The following is a 26877-nucleotide window of genomic DNA, read 5'->3' as shown; positions in this document are numbered from 1 at the left end:
GCTGGGCATATGAGTGCAGATTACCTTCCTTCCGGGCACTATGGTCATTGCCGTATAGGCACAGCCAGCTCCAGCTCAAGGGAGGTATCAGGGATAGCCCTGCTAATCACCAAAGGTAGCTATTCATATTCTTCCAGAGAGGAAAAGAGACTTGTTAAGAGGTGGTCTCCTGAAAACTTATCCATGTACCCTTTTCTTTTCCCACTCGGGCATTAAAAAAACCTACATAGCTTCTTGTGAGGTAGCCACAGCAAATGAATCTGTAACTGAACTCTGCTTTCACCGAAATTCCCAGACTTGCAGCTGGGGACAAAGCACCCTCCATCTGGCCATTTCCAAACATCTCAGGCCCTCCTCTTCCCACAGAGACAGATTCTTAATTAAAGAGATTGCTCCATTTTGCTCTCAATAGGAAACATGCAGCAGAGAAGTGAGCTTGGAAAAGAAGACCAGATTTAAAAAACCCAGGTTAGGCACCTGCTGTTTGGGGAAGAGGAACCCAACCCTCCAAACTCCAGCGCAAAATGCAGGGTTGAGAATGTTCTCCGCATAGGACTTAAGGGTGTGTGGAGCGGGGAGACAGGACAGAATCCAATTTGAAGAAAGTCCACCCCAATACAGCAGGAAGGAGAAGGGCCAGGACATGAAGGCAGCAGTTTCAGTCCATTTCTGCCTGCCTCAAGCCAATTCAATAAGGCAGGGATGAGGATCTAATGAGTCCAGCTCTCGAGAATCTTGTCAGCTTCCAGCCCAGCTCAAGTGTAGGAAAGCAGGTTGAGATCATAGCAGCCGTCCACCTAAAATGGACACAATTATTTTTAGTAAAAGGACAGCAAGCTGGGGACAAGGTTGTCTCCCCACCCCACACTGGCTCAGTTCAGATATAAAGGCAAACCACAATTCAGCATTATGTGAATGAATCCAAGATCATCCTTAGGTTCATGTAATCCCCCTCTATGTGGCCAGCTAATCAATTATTTCTACTTTTGCTGCAAACCAGTATGCAATTACATCTAAACTTTCCTGCAAACCCAGGTCCCAAGGACCAGATGATTCTCGGGCTTGCATGCTCAAACTTGATCCATATCACACCTGAACTGAGCCACTAACCACAGTAGTCAGAGACACAGAGTGGGGTAATGAATATAATACTAGGCCAAGAAGAGCTGAATTCCAATTTCCACCTGGCCACAAAGGCTGGCCTTGAGTCAGTTGATTTCCTCTCAGTTTAATCTATTTTGAGTTAAAACGAAGATATCATGCAAGCCATGCCAAGGTCCTTGGAAGACATGCAATCTTTAAAAGAAGATTCCCTTCATCTAGGATGTTCCTTCATCACAGCACCTGGCTACTTACTGCTGAAAACAGGACGATGGACTAGAGAAGACTTTTGGCCTTCTGACCCAGAAGAGTTCTTCTTCACAGACAGGCCCTACAAGCATCTAGTTCTCTCAGTGAGGCCTAGACATACAGCTCAAAGGAGTTGGAGGGGACAATACTTTTAACCACATTTTTTGTGTTTAGATTCTGAATGGGAGTGCAGTGAAGGGATCCCTTCCTACCAAGCATTAAGCAGAAGCAAGAGAAAACTAACATCAAAACGTCCAATCTGTGCCGTCGGCTGGCTGGCTTGGAGCATCTCCGTTAGAACCCACATTTGCTGCACTTCAGAAGACACTTTGTCAGCATCAGGGAGTCCCTGAAAGCAAAGAACAGTTCTTCAGATCAGCAGCTTCTCCTCTGCTTTTCTTGATCCAACACGTCCACCCGGAAGCTACTCCCCACCAGGAGCTGAACATACATCAACCCTGGACAAGTGACATGTAAGGAATCATGCCTCTGTTTACCCATACACAGCAGCTTATTCTTGCTCATTTTCTGTCCTTCCCTACTGTTCTTGTGCTGGCAGAAGGAGAGGATGGGGGACCAATCTGCCACCGCACCCCCCACCCACACTACAGTAATATGTCCAGCAGCCCTTCCAAAACAAGTTGAAGCAAGAGATATTAAAAGGAAAGAAACACTTAATTGCTCAGAATACAATCAGATGCTCCACAGGCAATGTAAGCATGGCACGTCTGGGTGGGACACAGCTGATGGCATCAGGGTTTGCAGATAGGAAAAAGCTGAGAAAAGGAGTCAGAGGGATGGAACTGAATACCAGCCTTCCCTCATCCAAGACTAGGATCTGCAAGGATTTCACTGGCCACCCCAATTTCCCATTAGCAATCCCCAATGGTAGGAAGGGCCCCAAGCTCATAAGGGATGGTGGTATAGCCTTGTGGTGGCAGGCCCTGGTCTCGGTGACAGTACTCACATCATGCAGGCTGGCAGGCCGTTCCGGAGATGGACATGAAAGCCAGGCTGGAAAGCCTTTCTGTGGGCTCTAGAAAAAAGAACACCCTCAGATCCTTGCAAACTTGTGAGTACACGAACACACACATAGCCCAGCATGCTAAGGCACCTTCTCTATTTAGTATTTCACTTTGTCCCTCAGAACAGGTTACGTACAGAAAGGCAAGAGATAGTGAGGGATGTCCGTAAATATTTGCCTCAACTGTTCCTAAGGAGATATTGAATTCATAGATTTAGATTCCTTAGATTCCAGAAACAACCTCATATCTCATGTAATTCACTGGTGAGAGATCTTTGGTTATGAAGAGAGGTAAGGAGGTTGGCTTCAACAAAGTGCAGCTGCTTCTTACAGAAATCTCAAAGGAATATTCAGGCCAAGCAGATGAATAAGTAACGCTCACGTATCAGTAATGGCTGGAGCTGAAAGGTGCACTGTAGGCAGTCAGAATGAAGACTTAGAAGCAGAACTGGCCTGACAGCTCTGAATTAAAGGGAAATATTTAGGTATAGCATCCTCTCAAATTTAGAATGAGGGTAAATTCAAGTGACAGAGCCTAAGGGCAGCTAATCATGCACACAGAAAAAACCCCAGTGTGATTTAGTGGTTAGTGTCAGATGAGGATCTGGGAGACTGAGATTCGAATCCCCACTCTACCATGGAAGCTTTGCTGGGAGACCTTGGGCCACTCACACACTCTCAACCTAACCTACCTCACAGGGTGTTGCGAGGATAAAATGGAGGTGACGAGACTGATGTAAGCTGTTCTGGGTCCCCGTTGGGGAGAAAGGCAGGCATAAATGAAAGGAGAAATAAAAGGGCCAGACAATACATAGACCTTGGAGGTCTGGTCAAATCTTGGCTCAGCCACAGACTTTCTGGGCAGACTCTGGTAAATTTATTTAAGGTATTTATACACCTTGTCAGGGCAGGTAACTACAAATACTATCCAAAAATACACATTTATTAAAAGACATCATATAGATAAGCCGGAGACCACACCTATAACCTTACAGCTGTACCATAAGCTCTCTTAAATACATGTTTTTCAAAGAAGAGTATAAGATCAGAGAAGAGTATAAGATCTTCAAAGAAGAGTATAAGATCAGAGATCTTATACCACTGCAAGACTAACAGATTTCCCTTGAAGAAGCTCCATGGGCAAAACACATAGAGAATTTTAACTGAGTAATAAAATATATTTTGCACCATTGGCCTTAGCCTTATTTATTTTTTTAATCTTCTGGGGTATAAATGAAACAAGTAAACAAGATGAAAAGAATGGCTATGTAAGGGAAAGGTGCTTTGACAAGGGGCCGGGCATGCACCTTTTGACTCCCAGGGTAGAGCTGTAGCTCCTCGATGCTGAAATGTAGCCACACTGGAGAAGGTTGACGTAGGATCAGACGTATGGCAGCCACCTGGTCCATATCACAAAGCATCTAGCAAAACAACAAGGGAGACAAGAAGTTAAGGCAACTGCAGGAAGACATCGATGGTAATAAGGCTGAAGCACTTGTTGATTAAAGAAGGGGGAAAGGTACAGAGGTTACTATGGTACAACTATGGAAGTGGGGTGCACTGGACAACTTTTGCTGGAGCTGGTACAGTTCACTGGGATAGGCTAGACATTATTACTGCAGCGTTGAGGTCAACAAATTATGGGTACAGAGACTCTGTTCCTTTTAGAGACAGGGCTGGAAATCTTTTCACAAAGGAGTTTTTTACCTATAGAACTGTATTTTTAATAAATTCTCCCTTGAAGGGCATGCTGAAATTGTCATTCACAACCCCAGTGTTAGCATTACCCAGATAACTGCATTGCCTACCACCCACTGCACTAGTAAGAAAAATTCAGGATTAAAAACAATATGAAAAGATTCCAAATGGGCAATACCATAAAGAGTTCTAAGAATAAGGGCCAAGTCAGCATATTACTGTGGTTCAGAGAAATGGAATCGTTCAATACACAGACCTTGGAGGTCTGGTCAAATCTTGGCTCAGCCACAGACTTCCTGGGCAGACTCTGGCAAATTTATTTAAGCTTGTTTTTATACAGTTTGTCTTTTTTCCAACATGGTCAGGATTCATGGCAGGTAACAATACAATACAAAAATACACATCTATTAGAAGACATCATAGAGATCAGCCGGAGAAGATACCTATAACCTTAAAGATGTACCATAAGCTCTCTTAAACAGATGTTTTACAAACTTGCTAGAAGGCACCTGCCTTACTCCTGAGAAGCTATACCACAGCTGCAGTGCAGCAACAGAAAAGGCCCTGGCCACACCAGATCATGTTCTCAAGAGAGAGGGCACTGGTGCAAGAACCACAATTGCCACACAGGTTCCCATCTGGGAGTTACAGTCCTTCAGTAATCACACTGACAGCTCTCCGCCATAGTGTGCCCATTTCCTTAGCTGAAGGAACTATCACGACTTACCTCTAAGGGATGTTGCAAGGATGGAAACAGATCCCTTTCACACTGACAGTGCTATATAAATGAATATTCATTTCAAAATAGTACATATTCTTTTCACCCATCATAACTGTCAGACTGGCTCAGTTTATCCATCAGTAAGCTAACCCCAAGACAAGACAGTGAGGAGTAACAAAACTCACTGAAACATCAAGAGTACAAAATGGAGTTTGGCTATGATCCCCATCATTAATAATTAGCTTTTTCTGGAAGTGCCAGGCTGTCAGAAATGGTTACGCACACCAGGCCCTAGCTTTCTGCATTTCCTTAGAGAATGAACTCACACTGGCCCTAATGAGCAAAACAGCAGCCTGGCCAGAACAGCATCATTAACGACTTGAGATGAAAGGTGGACTGTAGGCCATTAGAACGGAGACTTGTATGTTGTATTTACTGAGCGATATTTATGTCATTCTGTAGGGAAAGTGAGGACACGATATAGAGCACAGGCCGCCATGTCAGGCAGGAAACACCTTGCACTATAGTAGGGAGGATCAAATATCAGCATAGGTGAAATGCCAACAGAAGCTGAAATCCTGACCTGATGCTTAGAAATTGAGAAGTAATCCTGTGAGCCTTCCTCTGTATGCAGGTTAGGCATCAAGCAATAGTTTCGCAGGCAGGTAACCCACTTGGAAGGACTTTCATCTCCACCATCTGTGGTGCTTTGGCGCAGCACCCGCAGGCTCAAAAAAGCTGTGTAATAGTTCTTGAATACAATTTCCTGCAACTGAAACAAAGAACAGAAATGGACTATTCAGAAAAATAGCAATTTATGGAGACCCCCCCATTCCATCCTCTGCAGTGTAATGGGGGTACCTGAACTTCAGAGGTTAAAGAATCCCCACAGACTCAAGTCCTGGGCCAAGCAGGAGAAGTTTCTGAGTTGAGGTTAAGAACAGGCCAGAGCCAGTGACCAAACAACCCTCTGGTCAATATTTGTAAGCAAAAGAAAAAAGAAGTTAAGAAATTTGTGGTTAAGCTAGCCAAGGTGACCAGAAAGATCTCTGGCATGAATATCTGAAAACCAGTGGGCAGCTTACGCAAAGTATTTAGAACAGAAAACTACTGCTTCAAGTAACATACAAAGATAGTCTGGAAAAAGATGGAACAGGGATAATTAGGACTTGCTACATCTTGCTAAAGCCTTTTCTTGTCTTTTTTGATAATGGGGTGCACACTCTGAATGTAATAACATCCTGGTCAATGCTGGCCATTGGCTGTAACAATAAACAAATAATAGCCCGGTCCAGAAAGAAATATTTTAACTACATTCCTTAGATGCTTGTTTATACATTTCTAAATATAGCTTAGAAACACTCACTTGGATACCTGGGCTGACACTAAATGATTACATTTGTTTATGAAATTTTATGTGTGCAAAATATGTTGTATTAAACCACTGAAGAAGGCCTGAGGGCCAAAACGTGTTTGGCATGTGATTTTAGATTATCAACCCTGTATCTGTTGCCATATGGACTTTTGAAAAATATGTGCATAAGCATTTTATAATAAATATATTTTATCGTGTCATTTACGTCTTGTTTCACTCAACCTTTTGGGTACCCATAAATGAATGTCTGGAAAACCAGCAGACAGCTTATGCAAAGTATTTAGAATAGAAAACTGCTGCTTCAAGCAACATACAAAGATAGTCTGGATAAAAATGGAACAGGAGTAATTAGGAATTGCTAGATCTTGCTAAAGCCTTTTCTTCACATGTACATGTAAAAATATGCTTACCTTATACAAGATGTGGCCAGAACATGCTCAAAAGTAATAGCTGCAAGGGGAAGGTATAATTGAACTTTTAATCTCTCCATTGAGAGCAATAAATTTCTCTTTAAAAGTTGACCATGTAGCCAAAGGAAGCTCAGAGCAATCCAGGGAGAGAGAAGCACAGACAGAAAGATATAATTCCAAAATCCAAAGTTGTTTCTATGCTCTCAAACCCCACCAGGAGCAAAGCTAAGGACCTGAGAAGACCAGACTGACTCTCTGCCTCTGAAGTGACCAGTTAGGCCACCATGTAGCTTCAGTTGGTACCCTTAATTCCCATGGACGAGGTAATGACATGTTTTGCATATTTTTACTTGATTAGTTGCTGATTGCTAGTGTAGTGTGCTATTGTGCGTAATGAACTGGTTTGATTAATAAATCTAACCTCGTGTGCTTATGGTGGTCTTGCTCTCCTTAGAATTCTAAAGACCAACATACAGCACAGCAGTCTACTCAGCAGAATTAAGCTAAGAGTAACAGAAGTACGTCAAGCACTGTTTGGGACCAGCATATAATAAAAACTGCCTACTCCCATACAAACCTACTTGACAGCTATGGTAATCTTCCGAGACCTGGGATATGGAACTGTAAGAGAGTACTGCAATCAATATTGCCTCCAACCTGACTAGCTACTTTGAATTTCTAGCAAATTCGACAGTCTGTTTTGGGAGACAGCAGTCAAGGAAAGCCAATATCTTTCCTATCCTATGAGAAAAGGTATTAACTCAAATAATTAATGTCCGATACCAAGTAAATAGCAATGACAATACTAAGAACATGATCTAACATCTTTATAATACGTTTTCACAAGAGTTGCATGCATACCACTTGTAACTACGTACCTGTATTATTAATAGAGGGAGGGGCAAAACTGTAGAAATCCAGGGATAATGACATACGTAGGAAGATTTCATGTCAGAGAAAAAATGATATATGAAGCAGAAAGAAATGCTGAAAGTGGAGATGTTCTATTCTGTTGGTGGGTTGCTAAACGGAATATTTTCTATTTTAGTTTTAGGTAAGACTAAATAACCTGATTGTAATTAATATAATCATGTTTGCTGACCACCAAAATGTCAATGATATGCTTGCATGATTGCCTCACATTGAATGACTAGCCAATTAGATTTCAAGATGTGTATTAGTGGAAAAATAACCTGTGTAGTAAATATGTATGAATTAGTAATGGTCAAAGGTACACAGCTGTTTGCAATGTCTACAATTGCTGATCAATAAACAAATCTTTTCATCCAAAACTAAAGGGACAGAAGTTATTTTTAACAGAGATGAGATTTGAAGCAGAAAATGCATGGATCAAACTCTTACAATGCAATTGTAAGCAGAATTACACCCTTCTAAATCAATTAAACTTAATGGGCTTAGAAGAGTGTAAATTTGTTTAGGACTGCCCAGTTAGCTTCAGGTATAGGATTAACAATACAGTTGATAAGGGTTAGATTGCAGGTTTATAACAACACACTACGTATGTTTGCTCATACTCACATCAATGGTCTGAGAGTGTGGTAGCATCACATCAATCACTGCAACACCTGGCCGGCCTAGCTCGGACCTCATGTCACCCACTTGTAGCATGACTGGGCTTTTGACGGTACATGGTGCAGACTCATGGGCCATGGTCCCCATACTGGAAAAGAGCCACAGGCTCAGTTCACTGGATCATAATAATTACATCCACATACCAGAACGCTGGAAATTCTGCCCTACTAAACACCATAATCCGTATTGGGGTGGGGGAGGCACAACTAACACAGGAAGTTTCCCAGAATAGCCTGTAACCCTCTCTGTGTAGCTGATAGAAGTCCTGATGCAGCCTGTGGAAGCGCGGGCTCCAATAACCTATGCATGCCTATGCATCTTTACTCTGGGAGTAAACCCCACTGAACCCAGTGTGACACACTCCTCGGCAAGCATGCACAGAAATGCACTCAGGAGATGCTGAAGAACGTTTTAGCAACTTGTAAACGATACCCCCTCCAACAGTCAGTAAAGGAAAGCAGCTAGGTGGAGCTACCCCTATCAAGAGACAGACCGCCTGGCCAAATAACGAGCGGGAAGGTATGCGTGCCGCGGCCCCACCCAGTGTGACTGCTGATCCTGGCACATGACTCGCCTGCTCCTGGCCGAGTGGCGTCTCTCCAGTCCTCCTTCCGCTGTCACCCCGGGAAAGAGACACCGCTTCGCTTACTGGCTCCACCCAGCGTCAATGAGGCTTCCACAAGAACGGCAGCATCACGTAACGCAAGTGCTGCCACTACGGAACGGCGCTTTCCCACAAGGGAGCCTTTGTTGCTAGGGGTAGTGTCACAGCGCACATTAATCGCGTCACAAGGCTCTAGTTCGGAGGCGGAGCCTGGAAAGGCGGGGCTTAGGGTTTGAAACTTCTGCGCCGCTTCACGGCATGCGGAGACGTGTCCGCTACAATAATGCCGGCGCTATGAGATGACGAAAACGGCGCTTTTTGTTGTTTCCGCGTTGCTGTGGGAACCGGAAAGCGTACAACGTGATTGGACGGCAAATGTGATGGTTCTCGGTCAGCATTGGCTCCCTGGACCGCTAGGACACGTTCGGTAAGCTGATTGGTCAGTGAGTTCGAACGGGAGCTTGACGGGGATGTTGTGGAGGCTGAATCTTTCTCGGCCGGGCAGGGAGGAGCCTCTGGGCTGGGCCGGCAGCGGCAGGTGAGGATCCGGAGCGAGCGGGTGGGGGGCGGGATCCGGTTGAATTCGAGTAGGCAAGATCCTCGGTGTGTAGGCCCGGTTCAAGGCCAAGGGCTTGCGGTTCCTCTGGCAAGTCCCGCGTGCCTGAGCGGGGCAAGGTAGAAAGGAGGCCGGAGGAAAAGCCCCCGGCCCACCCCCTTGACACCTTCGATCCCCATAGGCAAGGATGAAGGCGCTGATCTTGGTGGGTGGCTACGGCACCCGATTGCGGCCTTTGACGCTCAGCATCCCCAAGCCGCTTGTGGAGTTTTGTAACAAACCCATCCTGTTGCATCAAGTGGAGGCCTTAGTGAAGGTAAGACTGAGTTTCCTCATCTGGTGTGGGGGAAGATGAAGCAGCTCTATTTTCCCCCGAAAGCAGCTCTATTAAGAGCCATGGGGTGGGCAGAAAATTAACAGGAGATGCTTTCTCCATCACAGCAGCTCTGGGGGAAGGGACATCTACTGCATTTCTTCCTTTATCTGTTCCTTATAAAGGTACAGAACCGTTGTCAGAAAAAGAGGCGAACACATGGGGAATGTATATTCTGATTTGTGCTATCTACAGTCCCAGGAGACAATTTCTGTTTTGGTAACTGGAATCGATGTTCATCTGATATCTGACACTATAGCTAGAGAAAGATGCTTGAGAGAAAGTGTTAGAAATAGATTTCTAAATCCAGGCAATGTTTAGAAGGGAATGCATGGACATTAGTGGCTGATTAGCTTGGGTATTGTCCTGCAAAATGAGTTGACGATGAGGTGATTTAAAAAAAAACATTTTGTAGTCACCTCCTAGAATGTTCGTTACTTCTCTTACTCAGTAAGTTGGATTCTAACTGGTAGTGAAACCTCCCTGCTTCTGTAATATTTATTCCTTAATATGACAGTTTTGACACATAATTTGCTGAAATGTTTGTGTGAATAGGCATTTGGGCTTGGAATTATTTCTGGATCCTGACTTCCTCCTGTCTTGACAGGCAGGTGTAAACCATGTGATACTCGCAGTCAGCTATATGTCAGAATTGCTAGAGAAGGAAATGAAGGAGCAGGAACAAAAGGTATGTGTTGCAGGTTGAACAGCTGCCAGATTGTTTAAGTGAGCTATTTAGAATGGGAACAATAGATAAGCATGCCTCAAAAGCTCAATTGATTCTTTATCTTTTTCCTTCTCTGCCCTTTCCCCAAAGGCTATCCTTTGGTCTGTTTATATTCTGACTGTAGAAAAATATACGTACGCATAAGTTTTCCCCACTGTGGGTAAAAAGCGCTTAGAGTAGCTTTCAAAAGGAAGAGAGCAGGTGAGGAAAAGTGTTAAAATTCCCCTGCCTTGAAAAAGTGAATCAGTGGCTGTGTTTGGAAAAGGAACTTAAATGAAAGTCATCACAGCAGGAAGCAGCTTTGACTCTTGCGAGTATGTTAAAGTGTTCTTGCCTAATTTGAATGGATTGCTAACAAAGCCAGTGGCTCAGTGACCTTTTACCTTACTGCCACATCACTGCCACAGAGCACTGTAAAACCTGTTAGCTGTGTTGCAAGGCAGTGTATGAGTTTTACTGCATAGCTCAATTGAAACATAGTTTATACCCAAATTTTTAATCGAGGTCCACAAAGCGAAACTAATAACCCATTTTCTTAATGCCGGCATGGCTTAAAATACTGTCTCTACCCTACTCTATAAAAATAGGGTATGGCCTTTTTTCGGCACTGTTATCTGCTTTTCTGTAGATTCCTGTAACAGAGTTCCTGGCACACCAGCTAAAAATCAAGATTTTGTACTTAATGATCTGAGAGCTATTATGTACTCTTCTCCCTACGACCCTCCAGTTTTCAGTAGGCCTGGTATATTTCAGTAGTGGGTTGCTGTGGCCACAAATTCCCATTATTTTTCTATTTATTTACTTTATTTATGCCCTGCCTTTCTCTCCAATAACATCCCAAAAAGCTTACGTATTTCTCCTGTGTTTTATCCTCATAGCCTAACCTACCTCACAGGGCTGTTGAGTGTGTGACTGGCCCAAGGTCACCCAGCAAGCTGCATGGCAATGTGGGGATTTCGGCTTGGGTTTCCCAGATCCTAGTCCAACAATTTAACCACTACATCATAACTGGCTTTCAGTGAGACAGCATCTCCATTGGTCTCAGACCGTTTGAACCGATTTTTTAAAATGTATAATCAAACCTACCTAATAGTTATATTGAACTCCATGGACTTGTGCTTCCAAATAAGTGTTTAGGATCTGAATGTTAAAGCAATGGCAGAGTCAACTTCCATTGTCTTGCCTAATTGACGCTGTTCATTTGCAACATCATTATAATAAAGACCAGTGAGTATCTACATCTAATCCTAAAGCAGTGAATGATAGTGATGTAGCTATAATAATGACAAAGAAATGTCTTGTTTAAGGTGAACCACTTATGGGGTGTGAGAAGGTAGAAAAGAGTAAACAAGAGATGTTTAATCAATGATATTAGCGGCTCACGCATTTATAGCTTTTAGATGGAAAGATAAAACAAAGTGGACTATGGACAGGTGGAATAACTATGTGTTCGAATATGTGCAAACAGATGTGCTGGGATACTTAAAACAACAGACGTTGGGAGAAACAGAAGAAGTGGAGTTGAAGACTAAGTGGAACCCATACATTAATTGGGTGAAAAGTGGAGAAGCCAACAAAGAGACTTTAGTAAAACTAAAAAGGCTATGTTCATGGATGAAAATATGAAAATATGATATTATGGATTGGTCCGTGAGGGGGGGGGAATTTGTAATGGAAGAAGGAAAGTGTAAATTGTAATTATAAAGATATGGAGATGTAAAATGACCTCCAATGCAATAAAAAAAGAATTAAAAAAAAAAGGTGAACCACTGTGTTGTCCTATCAGAAAGGGATTTGTAAGTCCAATGAAAAGATGGGTATTCAGGCAGCTGTGCTGAGGGTAACAGGCACAGAAACATTAAATTGTTAGTGCTTGTCTCCTAGTCCTCACTTTCCAAACTCTCTTCTTTGTTTCCCAGTTGAGCATACGTATTTCCCTGTCACATGAGAAGGAACCACTGGGCACAGGTAAGTGCTTCTGGCAGTGAGATTGCGGTGAGGATTTATGGTGGTCAGTGTGGGATCGCAACAGAGATCTGCAGCAGCCCTATAAGTCTTGGGCTCTGTGCAGATGACAATTTGGCTACTTATTTCAGGACGCTATGTATTAAAAGAACTTCCTGAATTGGGTTGAGCAGTGCATGCTGGCTACAGTTGTTGAAGAACTCATAGATAAGCATGGAATACTAACGATCCCTTTTCCCTCTGCAGCTGGCCCACTGGCACTGGCTCGGGAGCTATTGAATGAGAATTCTGAGCCTTTTTTCGTACTCAACAGTGATGTGATCTGTGACTTCCCATTTACAGACATGGTGCGCTTCCACAGGCATCATGGCAAAGAGGGCACCATTGTGGTAAATATCAAAGGTGGATCAGCTGCATGCAAGTAATGCCGCTTATGGCTTTGGACTGCCTGGGGATTCTTGCCTCTTCACTACTGGTTGTGGAGCTGCCAGGATTCCAGTTCTGTTTGGGGGAGCGGGAACAAAAGCTCTGTTGCTTCCTCGAGCCTTGGTGTAATCTGTGACTGCACAAACCAGACAAACTACATTTTTAAAGAGTCAACGCTCTCTATTGACTTCTCATATGCTTAGGAGAATGCTTTACTAACTGAAGGTACTTGTTCTTATTTTGAGAAAGGACAAGACCTTGTGGTCTCTGTATTCACTGGAAGAAATGGAATGGGACTGAAAATATTCATTGTGGACTCAGCCCCACTCCTATCTTTTCTTCTGCACGCCAAGCTCTTTAAAACATATAAAATGAGATCAGAATAAAAATTGTAAATCGGGAGAATGCTTCACATTGAGGCATCTCTGTGGCATGTGGTTCTGTATCTTTAACCATGTCTGGGTCTGATGTTGACTTTGCTACCTTGCAGGTGACAAAGGTGGAGGAGCCCTCAAAATATGGTGTGGTGGTGTGTGAAGCTGATACTGGGCGCATACACCGCTTTGTGGAGAAACCCCAGGTTTTTGTCTCCAATAAGATCAATGCTGGCATGTACATCTTCAACCCAAGTGTGCTCGAAAGAATCCAGGTAGGTGACATGAAGTGTCTAAGAGGATCTTTTCCAGGGCAGACTAGTTGAAGTGCCTGAGGCCATGGCTTTCTGCTGCCCACACTTTTACATCTTGGGCTGGGAGTTTTGTAGAACCCAGCTCTAACATTTGCAAGTTTTAACCTGTGTTGGATTCAAAGGGCATGATGCATAGGACAAGGATTCTGGTCAGGTACCTTCTGCCATGGCTGATCCTGGGAACTGTGCATCTTTAACTCCTAAGTTAGGGATGCCCAGTTAACTGAACTCTTTACTTTCAGCTGCAACCTACCTCGATTGAGAAGGAAATCTTCCCAGTGATGGCAGAGCAAGGACAACTCTATGCCATGGAACTACAGGGTAAGAATCATAGCATGGCACATAGATTTGAAATTGCACTCTTAAAACTGAAGGTACAATAGGGTCACTTGAGACCATGATAGAGGACTTCTGAAAGATGAAGTTGAGAAGCCAAAACAAATATCCAGAATTTGAATTGTGTTTGTGTTGGAGGTTTTACCAAAATGTCACAACACGGGTCAAAAGTCCAAGAAAAACTCATTTAGCACGTTACTTCTAGATCTTGTCATTACCAGATAATATTGAAAGCTGTTGATTGTGAAGTTCAGCAGTGAGAACTTTCTCCAGCAAGCATGGACAGCTTGCTTAGCTGTAGCCGCTGTTGATTCCCTGTAGCATTGGTGTTAATCTATCTGAGGTAGAGCACTTGTTACTTACTGGGGAGATGATAACCATATCCAGTTAGAGTCTCCTGAGTACAGAACAGCTGGAAGGCTGCCAGGCCTGGAGTCCTACTCCCCCTGCACTTCAGAAAAGCTCTTCCCACTTCTACTGCTAATGCCAGCGACACCTCGTGGAAGCTCCGCCCGAGAGACTGGCCTTGGATTAATGCAGCTTTGCCTTCACAGGGTTCTGGATGGACATTGGCCAACCGAAAGATTTCCTGACGGGCATGTGCATGTATCTGCAGTTTCTGCGGCTGAAGCAGCCGGAGCGGCTGCACTCAGGGCCAGGTTTTGTGGGGAACGTACTCGTGGTAAGTCCATGTTGGCCCTCATTTGGAATGAGTAGGGCAGCAAGTAGCCCTTCCATAGTGCAGCTGGGGTTTGTCTAGCACTGGTGGGAGAGTATTATAGGGGTGGGGCAGCAACTCTGAATATGCCTGCCGTGTTGTGGGGCCTAAAGCTGTATGGAAATCTTACCTAATGATCTGTGAAACTTCCTTTTCCTCACAGGTGGAATCTACTTCTCCCTATTCAAGGAGTTGAAGGCTGCTCCGAGCAACACTAAACCTTTCATTCTAGTTTTTCTTCCTTTCCAGGACCCAACAGCCAAGATCGGAGCAAACTGCAGTATCGGCCCCAATGTCACTATTGGAGCAGGTGTGGTGATAGAGGATGGGGTTCGGATCAAGCGTTGCACTGTCCTGAAAGATTCGCGCATCCGTTCCCATTCTTGGCTTGAGTCCTGCATTGTTGGCTGGAGCTCCTCTGTAGGCCAGTGGGTAAGTTGCCATGAGAGTGACAGGGTTTTGGAAGACACAGCGCTGAGATACCTTCTGGAGAACAAAATGTACACCAATGCTATAGGGCAGTGGAGGATTACTCAGCCAGATTTCCTCCACTGGACAGATTTCCCCACATGCCATTGGTTTCTCTGACTGTTAGTCATATACTTGGGATGTGCTCCATACCCTCTTGTTGCTCTGACAGCCTCCAAGCAGTTGTAGCCTGCCCACCTACAGTTTCCCACTGTGTGCTTTTAGCCAAGTAATGCCAGTATGTTCCTTGATGAGTAAGTCATCTTGTGTAGCAGGGCTTGTGGTGCTGGCGAGACCTGCCATTGTGCCTGGGCTGCAGCTGTTAAGCTGGCAGACAACTATCATGGCGGTAACTGTCTCCTGTAACCACCATGCTAGCTTAAGTTCTGACTTGGCAAAATGGCTGCTCCCCCCTCCCCCAGCTCACCTTAAGAGGCTTAAGGTATCTGGTATGCTTTTTCTTTAGGTGCGGATGGAGAACGTGACTGTACTCGGCGAGGATGTCATTGTGAATGATGAACTCTACCTCAATGGTGCGAATGTGCTGCCTCACAAATCCATTGCTGAGTCCGTGCCAGAGCCACGCATCATTATGTAGCGATTCTGGGATTTTAGTGCTGGACTAGCCCCCCGAGGCCCTGCCTGTGCTACCCTGTACTGGGGCCATCCCCACCCTGTGCCTTGGCAGCAGGGGGATCACTGATTTCTGGAGAAAATGCTTTTCCCCTGCTGCTGAACTCCTAACCTTTTTGCATGGGTCCTACAGAAAAGTATACCAGGATCTGCGCCACTCAGATGCTGTGCTCGGGAAGAAGGCAGGTCAGGAAGATCTAAGCTAGCTCTGAGCTTGTTCTGCAAAAGTGAGGACCCGTGCTTTAGCAAGGAAAGTGGCTGTGAGCAAGAGATGGCCAGCAGCAAGCAAGCAGGGCGTAGTGCAGTAATTAGTCTGCAAAGACAACAGATCCAGGTCAGGCCTGTGGAGGAGAATGCACGGCATGTTGGGCTGTTATTCCAGGACAGCTTTCACTTCTCATGGGGAAGTCTGAATGCAGTCTCTTCCCATACTTCTTTGGAACTCTGTTGCCTTACAAAGACTGAAACCTTCTCCCTCAACATGGCCAATCATCACTAATGGTATTATTCAGAGTAGGGACAGGGTTCTGCCAGCTACTGAAAACAAACAAAAATCATATTGTAATGAACAATAAGAGCTGATTTATGTCTTGTGTTTTCTTTGTTTCTTACATTGGGCAGACAGGGACAGTCCTTAAGAGCAGCTCCCCAATTGCTGCTGATTTTCTCCTAAGTATTCCTGAAGCTGCCAGGCCCAACACTGGTATTTTTGTCTTACAAATCAGAGCCTGACTCCATGATGGCTTTCCACAGTGGTGGAGATGAATACACAGCACGCCTGTAAGGAATAATAATTTAATAATAATCCATTGTATGGAAGTAACACTCCCTCTGGTGGGTGGGTAGGGGGAAGGAGAAACAATTGTAGATGCACATAAGTTAAATTCCTTGCTCCAAGCACATTGTTTGCTGCCCTCTCCAATGCTTCTGGTTACAAATCACACACAGTTAGTAAATTAAAAAACAAACATCCTTGTCTGTTCCTGTATAGTATGAGTCACACAGTGAAGGGCTGGTGCTGTGGGTACCCTCTGCTGGTGGAGGATAGCAGTGCAATCAGGTTCACCTCTGAAACAGCCTATAAAATCAATCTAATGAGTGTCTCTCGCCCACCACACTATCCAAATGCTGACCCCACCCTCGGCAGTCTTTTCATACTCCCGTTCCTCTTTGGTGGCTGTGTGCTTCACCGCTGTATCTATGTTAATTATAGGAAAGTGTGCCCCTTAGGTGCATCTCTAGGCTTTCCACCCAAAAACCTGGCCTAGTGTCTTTTCTATCATGGTTATGCAGCTGTCTTCACCGAGGAAAGGAGCCAGATGCAACCAGCTCATTCAGTCAACCACACGCTACAGGCCTCTGCTCAGCTGCACCTCTTGGGGAATCACGTGTTTTGAATCGTCCTGATGTCCCAATCTCCCTCTGCATTAAAAGCCAACACAGCAGGTGGTAGGCACATAGGTTACTGCACTGTATGCCCACCTAAATATCTGATCCACACATACATCGTCAAACAGCAAAGCACTGCAATAGCAGCAGCAAGAACACACTTGGCTAGTAGGCAGCAGGCCTCATGGGAGAAGACTGGCTGTGGGAGAGCACCACGCAAAAGAGGACGTGTCCCAGCAACAGCATGAGACGGGGGCTCCTGGGCCAGACGCAGGAAAGGAGCTACAGATTCAGGCTGAGGTAGAAAACCTGAGCACGTTCGGCCCCCTTGTATATACCCCCCATGGGGAAAGCCCAACACCTGTTGGCTTGGAGCCAATGGCAGCCACAGGAAGTGTACCTAAATTCAGGGGGAACCGAAGGGTATGGTGTGACCTGGGCGGTGTGTACGGCGCCGCCTGGTCTGCAAGAGGTGTTATAAATAAAGCTGAGCTCAGTTGTGCTGAACTGTAGCTGCCTTTGAACAGAAGTCCTCTTGGAGCAGGGGGGAGGCGGGGAGTCCTCGGCATGGAGAAGCCGCCCGGGCATGTGGCCCTGCCCTGCAGGGTCCAGGCACTAGGAGGTGGGTGGCTTAATGTAATCATCCACACCCGTAATGGTGGCTTTGCAGAAGAAACAGTCCTTGTTGTTCATCAGGTGCTGGTTGATACAGGCTCTGGAAAGACAAAGAGTGACAGCCCTTACCCGTTTGTCCACAGTTACAGGGTTTCTACTAGCCCCACATACTGCAGCTGCCTCTGCCACTGCAAGAGATATGTGCTAGGATATGTCTGGTCCAAATATATACCCAAGAAACACTTTATCAGTATTTTTCAGGAATCTGGATGATATTCAGGATTCTTGGGAATACCAGAATCTGGGTTGTGTATATTTCTGGAAATATTCAGATATATCCAGGGCTGCCATTTTAAGGACTCCACACCTGGTTCTCCCCCCCATTTAACAGGTTTCTCAGCCAACAGGAGGGCGAGGCTACTCTCCTAGGAAAAAAAACCCACGTTAGGGGGAGATGTGTCTGCCCAATCAGTGATTCATAGTCCATACCTTTCTGAGCATGGACAAAGGGGAGAAAAAGTAGGTGTGGCTGCAGCCTGACTATTTCAAGGTGAGATTTTTGAGAGGGCTGATGTGTTTCTGGCTGCTGTGGTCTGTCTGCGCCTTGGATTAATTCTGCTGCCTGCCTGGGAAGATCCCAGGTTTTGGGCCAGGACTGGTTTGCACTTTGTTTTGTTATTTAAAACATGATTTCAACATTGTTTTGTTTCTGCTTGGTGCACTGTAGCTTGGGGGGCTTGTTTCTGGTTCTTTAAAAAAATAGATTTTGGTTTTAGTCTCTTGGCTCGGCTTAGAATTTTTTAACTGATTTGCATTTTAATTTAAAGGCCTTGTGCTTTCGGAGGGGGGATTTTACAGGTTGTTGATGCTTTTAAAAGTTTATCTGTCTGCACTCATCTAGTTCTTGTTCTACACTTGTGTTTTTTGGAGAGGTTATGGAGTTTTGGGGTGTTCCTGTTTTGAAAACTTAATTACTCCCAAGGAAACTTCTGGTTATGTTTTAATAATAGTTAACTGTTGGTGAGCATTTGGGTACTTTAAAAAAACACAAAATGTCATCTTAGGGTTCAGTCAATGTAATCAGGCTTTTGTTAGGCTTTCAGAAAACTGCATCCTTTCAGTCTGTGTTGGAGAGTGAGGATAAAATGCTCTTCCCAAAACTTAACTCAGAAGTAGAAAAAGCCAGGATGTTATCCAATCTGATTTGCACTATATAAAATCCGCATTCCAAATTGTGTTCTAAGGAACCTTTTTAAAAAACCCTTAACTGAACCCTAGTTGCTAGGGAGATGTTGGTGGGGATCAGCACCTCTCAGCACAATTCTGTGCAGAAAATAAATACGGTGCATGTTGTTGATGTTACTCTCAAAGACACCCCCCAGCACAAATACCATTGGAACAGATGTTAAGAAAATAGACACAACAAGCAGAACCCACAGAAGCACCTAAAATGAAGCTCATGCAGGCTGCACTTGGGTTGTGTTTCTTCTCTACAGGGGTGGGAGGGAGCAGGAGCTCCAGTGATGAAGGGCAGCTGCAGCTCTGTCTCTTGGCTCCTGTGAGCCACAGGAGGTCCAGACTGCAGACTTCAGAGAGAGAAGAGCTCAGGTGTCCCCCAAACCCCTTCCTCTTGCTTTCTGAGGCCTTCCTTGGGGACATGATGGGTGTGTGAGTGTCTTGCTAGGTCTAGCTGGCTGCCTTGGTTTTAGCTTGCCAGGTTCTGGCTTGGATTCTCTGGTTTTTCATTGGTTGTGATGGGCTTGCCACATTGGCCTGGTTCTGCAGGGTTTCTCAGGTTTGACATTAGTTCTGTTTGCATTGGGAAACCTTTGGCCAGTAGTTACTCTTGTGCATTTGGCTATTATTTGTTTGTTTGTTTTGCACGGAGAAAACATAGATTCCCTCCCCTATAAGATAGAAACAATAGAAACAAGTAGGATTGGCTGGGGCATCTTCTTCAGGGGCCCTAGAATTTGAACCCCTTGATTCCATTTGCTTGAAACTTGGTGGGTATTTAGTTGACAGGCTGGACTAGATTCCCTGCAGTTTTGGTGTCATTTGGTTGCAAAACAACCACTCCAGTCCCCTGGAAAGAGACCGCCCCCCATAAGAAATAATGGACCTGAAAAAAATTGAATTGGAATCTCCCCACAAGCACCCAAATCAGAATCCTGAAATAATGTAGGGAGGGGGAAATACTCCGGAATGCTGATATACAACCCCTTCCTAAAATCTGAATTCAAAAAATACTGAATTATTTTCAAGCACACATCCCTAGCCAACACTGTCTGTCACCCTGAAAGTCCTTCAGGATAGTTACAAATGAGTTGAAACGCATCTTGCAGGACTAGAGCATGCAACACTGCATAAAAATTCTTCAGCCTGCATATATTTTATATAAATTAAACACAAGTAATCTGGTCATACCTGTGACTTTCCATCCTCAGTGGTTTCAAGGAGGGGCAATAACAGGAACGGTAGCTCCTGGTCAGACAGATTCATGTTGCAGATGACTGCAAGGGGAAGGGTGTCCCTGCAATTTCAAGCCTGGAAAAGCTACTATGAAGAAGGTGGCCACTCCACTGGCCTTGAACTATCTGCATCCACAACAGAAGTGCAGGCAATCCCAGACGTAACGCCTGGTGACTTTGGTGGCAGGTAGACTACCCCATCTTAGAACCGCTGAGAACTGAAATTCACAAGCAATATCAAGTTTCCCTTTCTCTGGTGGTTCTGGGATGCAGAAGCCTTGCGCAACGGGATACGGAAGAACAATGCAGCCCTAGCACGGGATTGTTGCCTGTTACACACAGATTCCTTTCTACAGAACTTGCCTTCCCAGAGCTGCACTGGCAGATGCAAACTAATCAGTACAATGATGTTACATGAAAGTGTGAACTGGTTGCCAGATGGCAGCCTTGCAGGCTTCCTCAATGGAAGAACAGCCGCTACAGGTGCTTGAAGTGAATGAGCATAATGCCTGCTAGGCAAGGAGACACTACAATATTGACATGCCCTTTTTATGCAATCTCTCAGCCACATGGTGATAGGAAAAACTCCTGCCCATATGGAAGGCTGCGGCTTCCACCTCTCAACACTTCTCAGGTATTTAAATATAAAAGCGGAGTTCTTCTCATGTCAAAGGTGGGTTCCTGCTTTTGCCTGGTATATGCATGATTTGAATGGAAGGGAGGCAGGATTAAGAATCAAACTTTAGGGAAGGGTGGGCTCTGTTCTGAATCCTATTCTCCTAAAAGACGCACAATTTCTTATGTATTGAGACCTCATTAGGTTCCACCCCCACCACCAGTGACTTGAATCCCTACTAGAAAAAACTATTATAAATGTTAACTCTCTAAGTTGGGTATACAGCCAGTGGCTCAATGGTTGATCTAGTCAGGGCTGACAGTAACACATTAAACTACTAAGTAAAGAATCTGAATTTGAGGAGGATTGGTTAGCAATGTTGCTGTCGGTAACTGATTAATGTGGTAGGTAAGAGACCTGCCCTTCCTGTGGCCAAGAATGTTAGATAAGGGCAATGCCAGTTTCTTCCTCCTGTTAGTATGCAGGCCCTTACCAAGCCCACCCTGAAGAAACTCTAGAGGAGAACTGGTATCTGTAGCCACTGGATCAATCCCCTGGTTGCCACACTGTGGGGGGAAATCTGCTAATGATGTGTAAAACTCTGTTGGTGGCTTAACTAGTGATTTGGCATTGTCACTCCCATAATGTAACTCCCATAAATGTTGCCACCGGACTTCCAGGCTGCCAAGTTATAACAAATCTGGCTGAAGATGCTCACTAGCCCTTAAGTAGTCATGTTTGGCTGGGTTGACAACTTACAGTAGGTGAAACGCATTCTGCTAGGCCAGAGTGGGACAATCAGGACAGCCGCCACCAGTGTCTTCTTATGAACCTGGAGATCAGGTGAGAGTGGAGAAAAGGCCTGCAGTGGATCATCTGGCCAATTCAGCACCAAGGCAGAGTGGCTGCTTTGGTTCTAGCCTCTAGACATGCTGCCCTCTAGATACACAAATCAAGATACCCTTGCCTCAGAGGAGAACAAGCCCAACCAGATCATCTTGAACCTCTTGCAGATGTGCTGGAAATCTCCAAATGCAGATGTCATTCTGTCTGGCCCAAAAGGTTCTTCTGCTGCACCAGTCTGCTGTCATGTTTGACTCCCCAGCAATGTGTTTTCACAGTTCACCCAGACCAACATCCCACAGACTTCCCTGTGGAGGTTTCTTCACCTTGTGTCACCTTTCCCATTTATAAAAAGCTTTGGGACATACTGTGGATCATCGCATACTTGCCTACGGTCTGATCTTGAAAGGTATTCAGCACCAGTTATATCAGCTTAAGTACCAACCAGTATATGCTCTCCATTCAGTCAACTCTGGACCAGTTTCTTTGAGCCACCTTGTCCTGGAGATGAACTCTCTAACCTGCTGTACAGGCATCTGTCATGATTAGCAGATAAACTGATTTCTGAAGAAGTGTCCCTGAAGCTAAGAGACCGGTGCTCAGCTGCCATTGTAATTCTTTGTGCTTCTTTGCTGGAAACGTTTTTTGCTGGCAACACCAAAGCACTGCTTTCGAAAGGGCGGCAGCAATGTGTGAAGTGCCCTGTGTACGAACTTATGTTCATGGAATCACATCCCAGGACAAAAGTATAGTGTGCCCCGAAGGTGTGATAAAGTCATGTCATCAACTTGATGGCCCTTCCAGAGTGTGGTATAGCAGACCCTGGATCTTTCTATAATAAGAAACTCTTGTTGCGTTCAGTAACAATGTTCTCATCCAGATATACAACATTCTGGCTTTGAAGGTCCTTTTGCCTCTGTTGCCAATGAACCCATGGTCCTCAAGACAGGGAAAGCTGTCAAGGTACTGCATCCCTCGTTGGAAGGGGTGCAATTTGATGAGGAAATAATCCAGGGAGGCTAGCAAGCCCTAGAAATGATGGCAGGCCACTCATGTCTCCAGCATGTTTGGTGCCAATGAAATGAGAGCCCTCAGTACTGGAAGTGGTTCGCTGTGCATGCAGCATAGAAAAGGCGTTTTGTATCTGTTGAACATGCCTTCGAGAGGTCTATGGAAGGCAGTAAGTCCTTGTGTATGATTAAAGCAATTACAGAAAAAAGGCCTCCGTCCTGAAGTGTTGTTTTTCATCCTGTGATTGAACCACTTCAGCTGCAGGATGGTCTGCATTTTTATTCTTTTTGGGTATGGTAAACATAATAGAATTAAACTTCTTACTGAATCTAGTTTGGAAGAAAAAAGTTTAGTGGCTGTAAGAGAAGCTGGTATTTGATAGGACATGTATGCTTGGATGATGCCAAGCAGAATTTACACAGGTGGCAAAGGGGGGGTAATTTTTGCCAAACACCCCTCCCCCTTCTGCTGCACATCTTCAGTTCTCCTTGATGTTGTTTCTGGGGGTTGAGCAGCATTTTTGGTAGCAGAAGGAGGCGAGAATGTAACGCTTTACAGACAGAAATCCTCTGTGGTATTCAATCCCTAATCTTTGGAGAGTGAACAAGACTGTTGCTGGGGAGTTTTCTAACTGCAGGGTGTACCCTTGAGGGGCAACTCCACAGTAGCTGAAGGTTGAAAGCTGACCTCTCTCATGACCTGGCAAAGCGTTAGAGATGGTTCCCTATCTCGATGGTAGAGACAGTTTCCATGATAGTGTGGCTTCTTGTCTCTTCCAAATCTGGACTGGGTATTCCCGTGAGCTTCTGTAGGTTCAGAGGGCTGCCATTAAACTTGGTAGTTCCTGAAGTTCCCAGGCTGACTGGAAGAGTTATTAACACAAAAGGATCAAAGCTATTTTGGGTTTCCATTCTTCTTTCTTTAGGGTAGGATCGGCTGGGCAAGCTTGTTCCTGTCTTTAGTTTCCACCAACATGGCATCCGAGGAGCATCCATACAAACTGGGCCTCCCATTGATCCTTCCCACTGCTGAAGTGGCAAATGCTGTGAGTCTTCCCTACCATGCGGGGGGTGGGGGGAGGTGAAGTTCACAGAGCTGTGAGGGATGCAGCCAGGTCCTTTTTTCCTGAGGCCTCCTGCCACAGAATTCTGTTCCTACCCTAACCCTAACAATGGCTTGATCTAGACAATGCAGGAATCATGGGGATCCTCCTCCTTTCATGTGACATATTAAGTTCATTTAGGTAGACTCACCATATGCATTTACCACCCTCAGGAATCCACCTCAACGATTCCATGGTGGTTTCCCCATCTTTTTAGCTCGTGGCAATTAGAACATTTTGGCTGACCAAGGGCTGACTTCTACAACTTCCGTCAGCAAGGTTGCAGTGACTTATGGGGTAAGTCCTCCACAGCTCCAGAGAATTTTAAAAAAACCTTTTGTACCAAGCAATGATTAATGCTTGCAATGATCAACACTCATGGCAAGTACTCTTGCCAGACATCACATCACCAGTCAGAAACATGTGAGCGTATCATCTAGCCATAGTCAATTATGCATGTAAAGAAGAGGAGCACTTTTTCTTTTAAATGTGATGTTATCTTTAAAAATCACAAGCTTTGCTTACTATTAACAAGGCTGGGCTTGGGAGGGGAAGGGATACCCCTTTGGTATCATCTGCAGTACGATCCTGCCTGACTGAAGGGAAGTGCTTTTCCAGTCAATCAAGAATCCCACTTCCTGGAGCCACTTGCAAATTTGCTTATTATGTTTCTGTGGGACAGGGTGATGGAAGGCATAGATGCACCATCATCTCAGTGCTGGAAAATCTGTTAAGCCTCTCTTCTTCTTGGCTAAACACTTTGTAGCCCTTGAGGGTTAAAAGCCTATTTTTGAACAAGAGAAACCTGAGATTCTCCAGATGCTAGATTCCAGCTTTAGTGTCAAACTGCATGCTTTTAGGGCCTTCACATTGTACATGGGAGAACTATTGCCCTGATACCTTAAACATCCATTCAGGTATCTCCCAACTAGGGAAACTCATGAAAAGGAAAATTCAACTTAGTGTCAGGCTGTTATCTCGGTTTAGATGTTTCCTTTCGTTCCTTTGCTGAACCGTCCAGACTTCAAGGACGGCTCCACATACCAAAGCCTGGGAACGCCACTCCTGGGAAATAGTGCTCTGTTTATGCTTTGTAATCTCCCGCTGTTTCTATGCCTTATATTTCCAACTAACGAGCAAGACAACTCATAGCTGTCATCTTATCCTCAATGCACTGTATTGCCTATTTGACCAGTAAAAGCCATCTGCTTGGAATCTGATTGTCTCTGTGGTGATTTCTGGTTCTATGGGTCAAGAGCTCACATTATGACAGCTATCACCTTCATCACCCTTTTCATCAGTCAGGCTAAAGCCCAGGAGGGTTCGCCTGCCACTCGGATGGGAGCTAAGACAAAGCTCTCCGAGTGAGTTTACCGTGACTGGAGCCCCGTGTGGCTCGCCTGCCACTCGGATGGGAGCTACGACAGAGCTCTCCGAGTGAGCCCGGTGTGGTTCGCCCCGGTCCCGGTGGATCTGTTCCCCGGAGCTGGAGCCCTGGAAGGGTCTCCTCCTTGATACCTTCCTTTGAGGACGCCCTAGACAACGTTCATCGGGCAGAAGTGGAACGTAGCCGCCTGACTGGACTTGTACGGGCGCAGCGTGGAGGCCAGCGTCCGCCACGACCTCCTAGTGTCAGATTGTCTAGTGGAGGATGCTCAACTGGCCCGATTGTGCGGAGCCGGGTTAAAAGCACTGGCAAAACGGATGGTTGCGCTCCTCCACGGAATGACCTCGACCACCGCTTCAATGGCCGGGATTGCTAAGCTGTCAACCCCCGTCTTTGGCGTCAACGCAGCGACCTTAGCGGTTCAGGTCCAGCCGCAACTGGATCTTCCGGATCAAGCCGGCTCTATTTCGGCATGGGAGCAGGAAGCTCTGCCACTAGTGACCACGACCCTGACCACCAAACTTGAAACGGATCAAGTTTTAGCGGATCGTAAGGGGACCAAAGAGGACTTGCACTATGAGGAAACTCTCTGGACTGCAAACCTCCGAATCAGCCAGCCCCGTCGCTTAGGTGATGCGGGCAAGGATATGTTTTTGCTCCGACAGCACAATCGGGAACACATAGACCGGGTGGCCCACTTGCAGGGTCAAATACACGTTTTGCTTCACGACAACGACTGCTTGCAGCAGATACAAGCCGACCCGGATGGCTCGGCCCCAGCTCCACAACCAGGGTCTCCTGATCAGGCTCAACCGCAGCAACCTGCGGCACCTCTGGGCGGAGCGCCCATGTTGCCAGTAACTCTAGCAGTGCCTGTGGCGCCAGGAGACCCCAGAGCTCCCGTCCTGCCACCGCCAGGAAGTCCAGGGGCCCCGTTGCTTGGATCTACACCAGCACCCGTACTACCTCCAGTTCCATGGAGACCACCCAAACCGAAGATCTCTTTTGCCGGCTCGGCAGAGATACTACCTTGTCAGCGACCCAAGGTGAGGGGAGACCAAAAGCCTCCCCCCGATGCCTCCGTTCCCTGCCCGCAGAGATCAGCACGGCCCCCTCGAGATCGCGAATCCCGATTCCAAAGGGGAGCTTGCCTCGTTTGCGGCGCGATGAACCACTTTGTTTCAGCATGTCCTCAACGCCTGGAACTCCCTCGACCGAATGCATTGCCCCGAGCTCGGGGACGACATCAACGCAGAGGCACCGCGGCCACCCGCAGTACAGCACCGGGACGGCCCACACCCTCTGCACTTCCTACTTCTGCAGACCCCTCCGGGTCCTGGATTACAAGTGCCCCAGTGGGGGACAATTCTTCGTCTTCGGACAGGGATCTTCCCTGGGATACCCCAGCGTTAACCCTGGACTCGCTTCCTGACCTCTCACAAAACCGGGGAAGGTCTCAACGCGGAGGCGCCGCGGCCGCCCGCAGTACAACGCCAGGTCGGTTCACACCCTCTGCACTTCAGTTCAGAGATTCTCCCGATCTTCCTGTTTCTACAGACCCCTCCGGGTCTCGGATACAAGTGCCCAAGTGGGGGACAATTCTCCATCTTCGGACGGGGATCATCTCCAGGATACCCCAGTGCTAAACCTGGACTCGCCTCTTGACCTGTCTAATAACCGGTCACAGTCTGCGGTGAATGGAACGTCCCCGCAGACCCCCGCAGTTTCTCCTGCAAAACCTACGAAACCGACGAAGGTGAAAGAAGTAGAAAATATGG

General features: G+C 45.8%; 3 protein-coding genes across 3 annotated transcripts in view; 1 reads left to right on the top strand and 2 right to left on the bottom strand.

The window, feature by feature from the left end:
* Positions 1-691: 691 nt before the first annotated feature.
* NICN1 (nicolin 1, tubulin polyglutamylase complex subunit) lies at positions 692-8258 on the bottom strand. Its single transcript, XM_056864890.1, has 6 exons — positions 8118-8258; positions 5377-5565; positions 3682-3795; positions 2318-2386; positions 1595-1699; positions 692-797 (listed from the first exon to the last, which is right to left on the bottom strand). The coding sequence occupies exons 1-6, from the start codon at positions 8256-8258 to the stop codon at positions 756-758; spliced, it is 660 nt and encodes a 219-aa protein (XP_056720868.1). The 3' UTR covers positions 692-755.
* A 995-nt stretch (positions 8259-9253) lies between these two features.
* On the top strand, positions 9254-15657 carry GMPPB (GDP-mannose pyrophosphorylase B). Its single transcript, XM_056857045.1, has 10 exons — positions 9254-9313; positions 9513-9647; positions 10312-10392; positions 12351-12399; positions 12643-12785; positions 13313-13471; positions 13753-13831; positions 14401-14528; positions 14814-14996; positions 15499-15657. The coding sequence occupies exons 2-10, from the start codon at positions 9519-9521 to the stop codon at positions 15628-15630; spliced, it is 1083 nt and encodes a 360-aa protein (XP_056713023.1). The 5' UTR covers positions 9254-9313; positions 9513-9518; the 3' UTR covers positions 15631-15657.
* Positions 15658-17495: 1838 nt separating this feature from the next.
* RNF123 (ring finger protein 123) overlaps positions 17496-26877 on the bottom strand; it is a 111195-nt gene continuing 101813 nt past the window's right edge. Inside the window, exon 40 of the mRNA XM_056853978.1 lies at positions 17496-17769. Coding sequence (XP_056709956.1) covers positions 17670-17769 — 100 coding nt within the window. The 3' untranslated portion in view covers positions 17496-17669. The remainder of the gene's footprint in view (positions 17770-26877) is intronic.

This window comes from Euleptes europaea, chromosome 1, assembly GCF_029931775.1.
Source record: "Euleptes europaea isolate rEulEur1 chromosome 1, rEulEur1.hap1, whole genome shotgun sequence".
Taxonomy (NCBI): Eukaryota; Metazoa; Chordata; class Lepidosauria; order Squamata; family Sphaerodactylidae; genus Euleptes; species Euleptes europaea.
Note: the sequence above shows the minus strand (reverse complement) of the source record. Positions and strands in the feature narration are given on the sequence as shown.